This window comes from Saccoglossus kowalevskii, chromosome 4, assembly GCF_978046115.1.
Source record: "Saccoglossus kowalevskii chromosome 4, keSacKowa6.1, whole genome shotgun sequence".
Lineage (NCBI taxonomy): Eukaryota > Metazoa > Hemichordata > Enteropneusta > Harrimaniidae > Saccoglossus > Saccoglossus kowalevskii.
The window spans coordinates 44506719-44520819 of record NC_140644.1 but is presented as its reverse complement, the minus strand read 5'-3'; the positions used below and the strand labels follow the sequence as shown (position 1 = coordinate 44520819).

Genomic DNA, 14101 nt, shown 5'->3' with positions numbered 1-14101 from the left:
ATTGTTCGGTGATTGGTGTTGAATGTCGAATTCACACCTCTGTTACTTTCCTTCTAGCTTGATCTGCGAAATAATTTTATGGGGGTACTGGACATCTCGACCCCAAAAAATCCCGACCCGTTTTTCATACCTACAGCCAAAACAAAGTCAGCTTGGACTTTCAGTTATGAGACATGACAAAACAAACGCTGCCAGTGATAGATTTCGCGAATAAAAAACAGAATTAACGCAATCAAAGGTGCCGACCACACGCGTTGGAAATACTAGTAGATAGTACACGATGTTTCGAATCAAAAGATGTCGATCAACGTTGAACTAGATAGAGGTTCGCGTCGCCACATTGAGACAGGGTCGCGTCGATGCGGTGGGTCGAGATATTCAATTTGGGTCGAAATGTCTTGGGTCGAGATGTCTAGAAATCATTTATGGAATAAGAATCCGGGCTTTGGCTGTCAATGCGTTATCACCAAGTAAATAAGTATGACAATCACGCTAACTCGAGTCCACTCTGAATTTGTCTGTATGTGTGTTGCTCTCAATTATTTTTGTTATCCAATTAAACGCCACCAGTCACGCACTTGTCCTCGTCGTGACCCGACGCGTTCACCCATTTCAACTGAATCTATTTCCACGCGGCGGTCATTTATTTAGTAACTGTGATTTGTCGTTTTTTTTAGCTATTTCCCTATTTTATTGATCACTATAGTTTAACGTCTAGAATGTCAAAATATGTTTTCTTTTATTTTAATTTTGATGCTTCTACTGGAAATGTACTTCAATAGAGCATGTATGATATGATTCTTTATGGTTTTCTATCTACTATTGTTGAATCAAAATGCTCTCATTATAATTTACAGATTACGTAGAAGAGCTCTTCAATACACTAGACTTGTATGTAGGAGGAGATTGTGTATTACATACACTTGATGATGCACCCCTGCCACTCAACAGCCAGTATGCCCACCCTGACAAAGTCTCGGCAGTTCATTGCCTCACTACAAGATTCACATAACAGTGTAAATACATTTCCAGATGCTGCAACAATTATGCTAATAAAAAACAGGCTACGTTACACAGTTCACATATTTTATTTAGACTTGTGATGAACAAAGAAATATGACAATGTAAACATTGGATTGTCTGTACATGTATGTGAGGAAAATAATGTGAATAAAATATAATTTGTACATGGATTACTATTACTATAGTATATGGTTTTAATTGAGTGACACTGTGTGACAATGAAAAAAAGGAAACACATCTTCAGATTTTGGAATCTATGAAAAACCAAGATTTGGTAATTTAAGTCATAAATAATTCTCTGACATAAATATTGATAAATCTGTTACTGCTCACTCTGGTAATACTGTAGTCTTTTTCAAGGAACTTCAAGTATCCTCTCGTTAACCTGTGGAGGTTTAGAAAATAAATAAGGTCACAATCTTTATTTGGCATTTGTTTATACGTAATTCATTCGTTTTATGATGCATCTTTTTTTACTATAATAAAGGCAACTATTATTATGTTATATATGTGTTTGAATTATGGATGAAAAAAATATTGAACACATTTACAATTAGTACATAAGTATAAGCAATTGCCACCCAATGCTCTCAAACGATTATTCAAAAAATAATTAATTTGTTTTTCTTCATTTTCTTTTCATAATAATATGTCAATTTTATTTCACCAAACATTTTTCAAATTTACGTTTAAAATTTTGAAACTTGCGGATGTAATGCACACCCGCGCTTCGTGTGAAGGGAAGCCAGGTCAAAACATTGGGCATTTTACGTGTGTAGAGCAGCCCACAGAGACGTCGGCCGATCCCAACAACCATATCAGAAATTGTTGATGGTGGAAAAAAAAATAAGAGTTTCATTTGTGCAACAAAAAAAATCAAACGTGATAAAGTAAAACGCCGATGACATTCGGGCCACACGAGACACTCACGCCTTCGACCATGAACGAAAATCCAATATATGGATGCCAATGCACGTTTGAACGAAGCAGGCAATATTTCTGAGGAAATTCGCGATCTAAGTTTATCGAGCATAATAAAGAGTTCACACATACCTCTTTGAAATTATCGATAAGATATTTTATAAAGAGTAGTAAGCTCAACTAGAACAAAAAAAACTAGAACTTCTTACCGACTCGAAAGTTGTCCAGTGCCGAGGTTCAGCGATAGTTTACAAACGTGCACCGGGGACGGTGACATCACTGCGACCAGCCACACCAGAACGGACATATCTCGCATCTAACTCAACCCCATGCAACAAATTTGATATCCAAGTGTTCATTATGGCCCGTTCTTCCTCGACGAAAAAGTACATAAGTGACAATTTAGTCAAAGACGAGAAAACTGCACAAGAAATTTGCCTTATTTACACGTATCGGCAATGCGAGCTGCCCAGCAACTTCCCTTTCTGACGTCACAAGGGGAATTTCTGTATGGCAATGAATAGCTAATGAGGAGCCTCGTTTTAAAATACAAAAAATAAAGTTGCTGTAGACTGAGTTTAAAACACATTTTTTCACTTAAAAAAAAATAATTTATGCTTAGAAACATAAAAATTAATAATATTTATGTATCAATTGATAATTTTAGACGTGAAAATAGCAGCCATTTCACAGGCACTTTAAGTTTAACACATCCTGTTGAGTTCAGATAAATGGATTTTATGATGTTGTAGAATTTACCTGTAATACCACTTTGGATAAGTTTCCAGAAGAGACCTAGATGCCAGATGGAATCAAAGGCTTTCTGGAAGTCAATGAAACAAGCAAACAAAGTCTTTTTGTTGCTCAGGTATTTTGTGGTTAGTTGTTTGAGGACAAATAAATGGTCTTTGGTGCTACAGTTTGGCATGAATCCTATTTGTTCTCTGATAATTGTGTTGTTTTCCTTTAGATGTTTCAAAAGCCGTTGCTTAAGAATTGCTTGAATTTAATTGCTTGTATTAAGAATTGTATTAAGAATTAAGTATTAAGAATTGCTTGTACTTAATCGTTTTCTGACACCCGGGAACGTAACACAAACAAAATTAGAACATCCCGTTACGTTCTTGTTACGTACGCAAATCTTAATCTCTCTAATATAATTATGTACCGACACGCATCCTGTCAGTCGTGGATTATAATTATGTACTGACCGGCACGCATCCTGTCAGTCGTGGATTATAATTATGTACCGACCGGCACGCATCCTGTCAGTCGTGGATTATAATTATGTACCGACCGGCACGCATCCTGTCAGTCGTGGATTATAATTATGTACCGACCGGCACGCATCCTGTCAGTCGTGGATTATAATTATGTACCGACCGGCACGTATCCTGTCAGTCGTGGATTATAATTATGTACCGACCGGCACGCATCCTGTCAGTCGTGGATTATAATTATGTACCGACCGGCACGCATCCTGTCAGTCGTGGATTATAATTATGTACCGACCGGCACGCATCCTGTCAGTCGTGGATTATAATTATGTACCGACCGGCACGCATCCTGTCAGTCGTGGATTATAATTATGTACCGACCGGCACGCATCCTGTCGGTCGTGGATTATAATTATGTACCGACCGGCACGCATCCTGTCAGTCGTGGATTATAATTATGTACCGACCGGCACGCATCCTGTCAGTCGTGGATTATAATTATGTACCGACCGGCACGCATCCTGTCAGTCGTGGATTATAATTATGTACCGACCGGCACGCATCCCGTCAGTCGTGGATTATAATTATGTACCGACCGGCACGCATCCCGTCAGTCGTGGATTATAATTATGTACCGACCGGCACGCATCCCGTCAGTCGTGGATTATAATTATGTACCGACCGGCACGCATCCTGTCAGTCGTGGATTATAATTATGTACCGACCGGCACGCATCCTGTCAGTCGTGGATTATAATTATGTACCGACCGGCACGCATCCTGTCAGTCGTGGATTATAATTATGTACCGACCGGCACGCATCCTGTCAGTCGTGGATTATAATTATGTACCGACCGACACGCATCCTGTCAGTCGTGGATTATAATTATGTACCGACCGGCACGCATCCTGTCAGTCGTGGATTATAATTATGTACCGACCGACACGCATCCTGTCAGTCGTGGATTATAATTATGTACCGACCGACACGCATCCTGTCAGTCGTGGATTATAATTATGTACCGACCGGCACGCATCCTGTCAGTCGTGGATTATAATTATGTACCGACCGGCACGCATCCTGTCAGTCGTGGATTATAATTATGTACCGACCGGCACGCATCCTGTCAGTCGTGGATTATAATTATGTACTGACCGGCACGCATCCTGTCAGTCGTGGATTATAATTATGTACCGACCGGCACGCATCCTGTCAGTCGTGGATTATAATTATGTACCGACCGGCACGCATCCTGTCAGTCGTGGATTATAATTATGTACCGACCGGCACGCATCCTGTCAGTCGTGGATTATAATTATGTACCGACCGGCACGCATCCTGTCAGTCGTGGATTATAATTATGTACCGACCGGCACGCATCCTGTCAGTCGTGGATTATAATTTGTAAACAATAGACCTAGTCGCACGATACGTAGCGGCTAGTCAATTTTGTGAAATTATCACCTCTTTGTTTGTAAATACTTTCCGCGATAGACACAGTCTTTAGACTGAAAGCTAAAATTCTTTCAAAATCAATTTCACCCCGATATAACATTGTCAAAGCGGAGTTCACGATCTGAAAGTTTATGCTACTCAAGAAAAAAAGCAGCTTCTCGGCTGAGATAGCTCTGCTGTTAGCAATGCACATTTCAATTAAAGAACAGAAGATATCATTAGAAAATGAAAAATACGTATAGTATCAATGCAATGGGACTTGCTGTTTTCAACAAGAATTCAAAAATATCATTTTTCACCATAAATGATTGTGGTTTTTAACAAGAAGAAAATATCACTTTTTACCAAAAATGACAAAAATATTCACCAAAATTAGATAATTAAAGATATCATTACAAAATGAACAAATCTGAGAGAGGTCCACATGTAGTACCTACATGTATATATGTAATAATATCAAAGCAATTGGACTTGTCGTTTTTAACAAGAAGTCGAAAATATCCCTTTTTACCAAAAATGACAAAAATATTCACCCAAATTAGAGAATTGACGATATCATTACAAAATGAACAAATTTGAGAGTGGTCCACATGTAGTACCTATATAAATAATAATAATAATAATCTTTATTGAAATCGTATCCCGGAGTGGGATCTTAGTTGAAAATACAATAAAGTAATACAAAAAAGATAGCAAACAAAAAAAAAAAAAAAAAACACAAGACATTCAAAGACAATAGAAAAGAAAAAAAAAAAAATTAAATTATTTGGTGGTTGGTTGAGGCATCTGGCATTTTAAGATTTTTTCTTGTCGTAATTTGAAACAAGTGTGGATGAATTTTCCTAGTTCAATGATTGTTTTGTCATTTTTAATTTTTAGTATAGTTGTAAGTTTTTCGTCATCCGTCCCCAAGTTGCTTATATTGTATTTAATATTGTTGATCATGATTTTTTGTTCCTTCTTGTATAAATCACAATTGAGGAGAAAATGTTTTTCGTTTTCAATTTCCTGTTTGTCACAAACTGGGCAAATTCGGTCCTCCGCTAAAATGTTATATCTGCCCCTTTCGATTTGAAGGGTATGAGCACTTATTCTGAGTTTTGTCATAGCTGCTCTATGATTTGGATTTTTGATTGTGGTGAGATATTTTTCATATGCAAATTCTGTTTTAATTTTCCTATAGGTTCGTAACTTGTTTTTGTGGTTTTTACCTTTATTGTCATCGTGTAATGTTTCTGTACTATGTATTTCAAAGTATTGTTCTAGTTTGCGCGTTACTGTTTCAGTGATTTGTTTTTCATCAAGAGATTTATGGTTTTCCCAAATATTTCCCATATTTAAATTTTCTAAAATTTGTTTTATGTCTGTTACCCAGTTGTATTTTCCTTTTTTATCAAGATGTATTCCAAGATTGTAAGCTTCATGTACTAGCGAATTTGGGTTAGAATTATTTATTTTGATCCAATATTTTATCATATATTTTAAGCTTGTTGCTAAGAGAGGATATCTTCCAAACTCTAGTAGGCTTGCCAAAATACTTGCTTTGCTATTTACTTTTAGAAGGTATTTGCAGAAATATATTTGTACTTTTTCCATTGGTGTTGACAGATTTGCCATGAGATGCGATTTATTGATGTTCTCACTCGTCCAAATTTCACTGCAGTAAAGCATAATTGGTTTTACAATTGCATCGAACATTTTTAAGTATGTTTTGATTGGAATTAGTTTTTCTGAGAATAGCATTTGTTTCATTTTGAAACATGCCTTCATTGCTCTAGCTCTGAGATCTTCTTGTACTCTGATGAATTTACCTGATTTGTGTAGTTTAATGCCGAGGTATGTGTAGGTTTTTGTATTTTCAAGTTCCTTTCCATCAACATAGAATTTTAATTTGTCCTGTGATTTTTTTGACCTACTAAACATGATGATTTTTGACTTAGAGATATTAATATTGAGTTTCCATTTCTGACAGTAAGTTTCAAGAGAATTTATGGCATTTTGTAAGCCAGTATGTGATTGGGATAATACTACAAGGTCGTCTGCATATAGCAGACATGGGAGACTTGTGTCTAAGAGACTTGGTGGGTCATTATGAGCCAAGTCTAATGATGTTTTAATGTCATTTACATAGATATTGAAAAGGAGTGGGCTGAGTCCATCCCCTTGTCTAATTCCTCTATTAATTGTGAAGCTGTCTGTTACACCCTGTTTAAGTTTAACACATCCTGTTGAGTTCAGATAAATGGATTTTATGATGTTGTAGAATTTACCTGTAATACCACTTTGGATAAGTTTCCAGAAGAGACCTAGATGCCAGATGGAATCAAAGGCTTTCTGGAAGTCAATGAAACAAGCAAACAAAGTCTTTTTGTTGCTTAAGTATTTTGTGGTTAGTTGTTTGAGGACAAATAGATGGTCTTTGGTGCTACAGTTTGGCATGAATCCAATTTGTTTTTTGATAATTGTGTTGTTTTCCTTTAGTTGTTTCAAAAGCCGTTGCTTAAGAATGGAGGTGAAAAGTTTACTGATACTATTAAGAAGTGTGATGCCTCTGTAATTGTTTGGATTTGTTTTGTCTCCTTTTTTGAAAATAGGAGTGATCATACCTAAATTCCAGCAATTAGGGATGTATCCACTCTGCAGGATTAAATTGAATAGTTTTTGTAGTGGTTTTACTAGTGGGTTCCTGCTGGCCTTGATCATTTCATTGGTAATTTTATCTGCGCCTGGAGCTTTTTTATTTTTAGTTTAGTTATAGCATTTTGGATTTCTAATTGTGAGATGTACTTGTCTAAGTTGGCTTTAGGTAGAGAGAGTGATTCATGATTTTTTAGTTGTAGCTGCAATGAGTTTTCGCTCATTGTATTACTCGTTTCTTTACTCAGTTTCCTAAAATGTTCAAACCAGGTTTGACTGTCAACATTATCAGAGTCATTGTTTATTTTGGTGTATACCGTAAAAACTCAGTCAATTCAGCCATGTAAAAATAAATATTTTTGGGGGTGGGCCAATTGACTGAATAAATATAGAAAATATGTTTCCGAAGTGGTCGATTTGTTTGAATAAATTTTCAACGTTTTAAAACTGGGTTCGAAGTGTGTATCACCGGTAACTGAATAAATATATCGTTTTCCCGAGATTAGAGTAAAGGTGTAGTACTAGTCTGAGACTTGACCCAATTTTAAAACAAACTACAAGTGCGTTCAAGAAATCTGATGCAACCAGGCCACCTGCTGTTTTGTTGCCATGGAGACGACAGTTTTATGTCAAGCTCCCGTAAATGTAAACAAACATGGTAACATGAAAAACTCACTGGAATAGAGTAGAATAGAATTATGCTTTATTTCTAATTGCTGTACTATTTTTTTGAAATTATCTACAATTAAACTATACATACAATACAATAATATATTTTAAATAAACTACAATAAATAACACTGAAAAACATAATACGAGACGACACACTGATATTTTGTTACGGTATCTCTTTTTGGAGGATGTGGTGGCGGGGCGGGGCGGGTGGTGTTGTCCGGTACATAGAAGCAGGTACAGCTGGGACCTCGGCAGTTGCCTTAGTAAAAAATGAATCGATTCGAGACATGGCTAGCGCACAGGGGCCTGACGATCTATTCGTCTCAATTCATGGACGTCTATGGGACCGAGCGACTACGTCCCGGTACAGGGCCTTGTCCTTGCTCAAAATAATAGAAATTATAGAATTAAAACAGTTTAGTAATGTAAAGCAATCACATGTGTAATTAAATTTAATCATCACGCTCCGAAACCACGAAAATCACTAATACTTGTTTCCGGCCGATCAGCTTGCACTATATATAAGACAAGGGAGGAAACAAAATGTGCACACATTTTTCTAGCAGCCAAAAATCACACCTCAAAATACAAAATACCTTGTCCAAACCAGTTACGAGTGCTTACAAGACACTGAACTATCGCAAAATGTTGTCCGATTACATATAAATCATATATTTTTCCAGATTTTACGCATTTATGACGAATTTTGACAATTTCTATTCTCTGTGATACCAGCCTTCAGGTTGTGTCAATCTGCGCATGCGTGCACGCCCTCAAACGCCAGGACTGCATTTCCTTTCTTTGCTGCCAGAGTTTGAAATTCTCAACTATGCACAATCATTTATATACACAATTCTATATTGTCTTACCTGATTTTCTCAATTTAGTTGAAATATCAAACAGGATGCTTCAGATTTATCTCGAATGATTATGATATTGAAAATCGTTGTTAGTATGTGCAAGTTTGATTGTGTTACTTTTAATATACTGAAAGAGGTTAGTATCGTCTGCAAATAGGCGAAAGTCAAAAGCATCAGTTGAGTTATTGATATCATTTATGTAAATTAGGAATAAAAGTGGGCCAAGAATCGATCCTTGTGGAACACCACACTTTATTGGTTTATATGTAGATGTAATATTGTTAATTTTCACTGATTGATAACGGACAGAAAGGTAGTTTTTGAACCAGAGTAGTGGGAGCCCTCTGATCCCATAATATTGTAATTTGTGGAACAGAATATTGTGATCTATAGTATCAAAGGCTTTTTTCAGGTCGATAAAGCTTCCAAAAGTAATATAACCTTTGTCCAGTTTCTCGGCTATGTCTGAGATCAGGTCGGCTAGGGCAAGTGTTGCACTGTGTTTTTTACGAAAACCAAATTGTGTGTTGATAAGTATACTTTTTTTCTCTATGAAATTAATCAGCTGTTTATTAACAATTGATTCAACAATTTGACTAAATGTAGGCAGGATAGATATAGGTCTGTAATTGTTGGTATCTGTGGTAGGTCCTTTTTTATAAATTGGGGTAATTTTAGCAGTTTTGAGAGAGTCTGGAAAAATGCCTTGGCTCAGTGAACAATTGATAATATGTGCGAGAGGATGAGAGATTAGTTGTGCAGCGTCTCTTGCTAGTTTTGGGTGAATGCTGTCATGTCCAACAGATTTATTCGGGTCAAGGGAAATAATTTTTTTGAAAACGTTGATGTCGCTTACAGGATGAAAGAAGAAAGAGTTTAGAAAATTGCCAGTGAGGTAGTCAATGAAATCACCAGAGCTAGTAATTTGAGCGGCAAGATTTGGACCGATATTAACAAAATGGTCATTGAACTCATCTGCAATATCTGAACTAGTGGTCAGTATTTTGCCAGAATTGCCTGAAATTAATTTCTGTGGAACTTTTGAACGATTAGACTTATTAAGGACTTCGTTGACCACTTGCCATATTTTGTTGCTATTGCCACGGGATGCTGAAAATTTGTTTGAATAATACCTTTTCTTGGCCAATTTTAGAAATTTAGTTAACAAGTTTCTGTTGGTTTTATATTTATTTAACAAATTAATATCAGTTAGTTTGATTTTCAATTTGCCAAATAATTTATGTTTGGTTTTGACCGATTTAAGGAGACCTTGGGATAGCCAGGTTTTTCGAGGAGATTTAGATTTAACGTGAATGGTTTTAATTGGAAGATGTTTAGATGAAATACCGTAGTAAATATCATAAAATAATGTGTATGCGACATTAGGATCGGTACAATTATAAACTGACTGCCAAGATGCATCACTTAAGTCGGCCAAAAACCGGTCTTTATTATAGTAGGAGAAGTCGTATTTCTGAACATGATTATCCGTCTGAAACACGTGATTAAGACGTTCAATGACACCAAATATGGGGTAGTGGTCAGTAATATCGGTTTGAATAGTATCGCAATCGAAGAAATAATTTGTAATGTTAGTAAGGAGGTGATCGATGGTCGTGCTTGTGTTGTCAGTGACGCGTGTTGGGATGTTAATTACCTGGGTAAAATTGTAAGTACTTGTTAATGTTAGATATTGGGAGGCAGATGGTGAATCTGAAGAGGTGTCAATGTTCACATCGCCAAGGATAATGCATTCATTACCACTAGCAGACAGCTGATCTAGACATGCTTCTAAACTGTTGAGGAATTCTGAATAAGGAGTATTGGGTTTTCTGTAATTAACACCTATGATAACTGTTTTGTTGTTAATGGTAGTTTCCACAAAGACCGATTCACAGTGCATAATATTAATGTTATTAGGGGTGAAAGACAAAGAGCTATGAATGTACAGTGCCACACCACCACCCCGTAAGTTATCTCTGTGATTGGTGATCAAGTTGTAAGCTGGAATATTATATAAATCGCAATTAGTTTCAGAATGCAGCCAGGTTTCACTGAGGCCAAAAAACATAAATGTTCTCTCCAATACATTAAGAAAAGTTATTAGCTCGTCAAAATGTTTAGACAGTGATCTAATATTCAGGTGAATAAAAGCACATGATTGTGAGGAAGAATTAAGACTGTTATTGAATTGGTTAACAGTATATGAATTACAATTGTACTTTAAAGGTGTTGAATCCATGGTCGTGGATAATGATAATAATGGATGCTAAAATTGAATACAGTTACATGATGCGGTGAATGTCACTAAGTTGTGTTATACTTATCACTGGTTCACCATTGTCCTTCCTTACATATATTTTACCGGCGTTGGTCCATATGTAGCGATATTGAGCTGCTTTACGTCTTTGATTTGCGCTGTAGAATAGTTGTTTGTTCAATGAAGTCAGGTTTTCGTTAAGGTAAATTGGATTGCTGCCGATATTAACAATATCATTCGTGGTTTTGTTTTTCAGGTATTTTCTGGAACTGTATATTTTGTTACGCACAGTACGTTTTGTAAACTTCGCAATAATCGTTGAATGTCGTGTTTCTTCTAGTTGATTGTAGTCATGGCGAGTACATGTAGATCTGCTTGGTAGACGATGTGAGATGTCGATGTCGCCGCGGGTGATCTCAACTCCAACAGACGACGCGATCTTAATTACTATGTCGTCGGTGTCTTCGTCTTCCATAACAGGGATTCCTTTAATTTCAATGTTATTGCGGTGTGTGTATTGCTGTGGGTCGTTCAAATCCACTTGCGTTCTAGCTAGCTGGGTTCTTAGATCTTTGTTTTCATTTTTGAGGCTAATCAACTGGGTTTTGAAGTCCTCAAAAAAGTCACATACATATGTTACCTAGTAATGATTATAATAACGTGCAAAAAATAAATTCGTTGAATTGTTATAAAATGCAAATAAATTTCATCTTATTTCATCGTAAGCAAATCATTCCGATCGCATTTTCACGCCGCGATGCTGTAGAAATGAATATTCGCCATGTTTTGACCTGACCTGACAGGTCAAATCGATAATTAACCAATGAAAACGATGGATGATGCCAAAGTGTTTGAATTACCATAGCTCATTTAAATATGTTAATGTTATTGAACCCGGCACAGAAGATTTTTGCTTGGATCTTGGTGGGAAAGCGGCATGATTTGTTCTTAAATAAAAAAAATAGTTGTTTTTAAAAGATAAACTGAGCATTTGAAGAATAATTTAACATTATTTACAGCGATAACAACTCATTTTCGAAACGAAGTTAACCCATTCACGCTCGTCGCAATAACATCAATACTCTTGAATAGGCGTCAATGACAATCTGATTAAAATCTGATGTAGTGTACGGGCTTTAATTATTTTGGCTATAAACTTATTTTAATTTTATTTTTTATTACTTTTGTTATTAATGCCCTTTTATCTCATTATTTTACTTTGATTTTGATTTTGTGATTTTTTTTAATTCCGCCCTACCTACATCTGATCCGACACCTATGTAAGTCCCGTTCAAATCTCGCGTAAGTAACAGCCAATCACAGCCCCCCTTTTATACAGGCTGTCGGTTGCTTACTTTTCAGTGTATACGGGCAATCTTTCTGTACATTATATTTTGCCCACTTGAATAAACCATTAATAGAAAATTGCTAGTATATTTTTATTTGCAAAAGAAATTCCACAGCATTTTACAATTTTTGTCATCACATTGAATATTTTTTTCACTTCCAACAAATGTGTACACTTCCAGATACATTTTCGCCAACCAAGGTTCGTTCATTCAGTCATCGCTTCAATTTTACATCACTGAGCATAATTATCTAGAATGGAAGCAAAAAAATAAGTAAATCGTAATGATTAGAACACTGTAAACAGCTATAGTAAACAATGCAAACTGATTTTAAATTGTATAACGGTCACCGGCCCACGGCATCGACGCAGAAAATTGGAGCAAACAAATATTTCCTGATCAATTGCGATGTGTTCCAAATAAAAAATATTTTATTCCAGTCCAAATCAGCTCAATTACTTTAATAAAGAGTTATTGTATAATGTACAAAATGTTGATACAATTTGATGAATATTTACAGCTTCAATACCGTAGACGATTTTGGCCCGATCGTCAACAAAACATCACCCGTCTCCAGGGCAGGCGACTGGAAAAAGACACTGGTGTTCGGTCGAACCGGTGGAAACAAAATCAACACTCCCAGAATAACTATACGGAATAACGATCTAAAACCATTTGAGTCACAATATTAACATAAAAATTACTTTCGTTGCATTTGACAATGATAAACTTACCGAAAAGCCGTGTTATTCACGGTCACTAACGTTGGTATAATCCGCCATTTTATTTGAGTGTGTTTGCCACCCGGTGACGTCATCATGTGCGCTATAGAAGGAGGTATGTGATTCGTTGACTAAAATCGTCGATAGTGGGTCTCGTTGAAATCTCGTTACATAGGCGTCGGATCAGATGTAGGTAGGGCGTAATTAAAAAAAAATCTCAAAATCAAAGTAAAATAATAAAATAAAAGGGCATCAATAACAAATATAATAAAAAATAAAATTAAAATAAGATTATAGCCAAAATAATTAAAGCCTGTACACTACATCAGATTTTAATCAGATTGGCGTCAATGAGTACAGCGAAACATTTAAGCATCAGAAAAGATTAAAATAACACCTTAAAAAACTGCCGAAAAATCGCCCTGGGCAGTTTCTTGGTCCCATTTTATTTTTTTTTAAACCCGAACTGCCGTTTAACGGCCTTAGGCGAATTTACGGAAGAATCCGGTAAAATACATTGTTTGTTTACATGAAATTTAAACACGTGTTGTGTGATGACCACCGCCCTTTAAGTCAATTTCCAACAATGTCACAAAAGTTTGATTAAAGTTTATATGTATGCATGTGACTGGAATAGTAATTGTAATACAAATTAATAAATAAATGTATTCTACAATAAACTTTTTTATTTTGTTTACAGACATCAATACTTGTAGCTATAATTACAGAAAAATGGCAATCCTGAGGTTCTATCGGAAACCAGCTTTGAATCCTGGAGCTCATCAAGTCGTACTCACTAAATTACAGAATGTTTTACCTGAATATGCTATCAATGAATTGGTAACAGAATTGTGTTTTAATGTGGATGTCCTTAAGGAAGGTACGAGTGCATAACAAATAAAAAAGAGATTGCTTTATATATCAAAGCTTTAATATCATTCAGTCAATAAATATAACTTGAAAGCCATATGAAACCCAAAAT

General features: G+C 36.0%; 1 protein-coding gene across 1 annotated transcript in view; it reads left to right on the top strand.

The window, feature by feature from the left end:
• The window catches only part of LOC102809899 (phosphoribosylformylglycinamidine synthase-like), a 94785-nt gene that overhangs the window by 3144 nt on the left and 77540 nt on the right, over window positions 1-14101 (top strand). The window contains exon 2 of the mRNA XM_085498175.1: window positions 13820-13999. Within this exon, the coding sequence (XP_085354301.1) occupies window positions 13852-13999 (148 nt within the window). The 5' untranslated portion in view covers window positions 13820-13851. The remainder of the gene's footprint in view (window positions 1-13819; window positions 14000-14101) is intronic.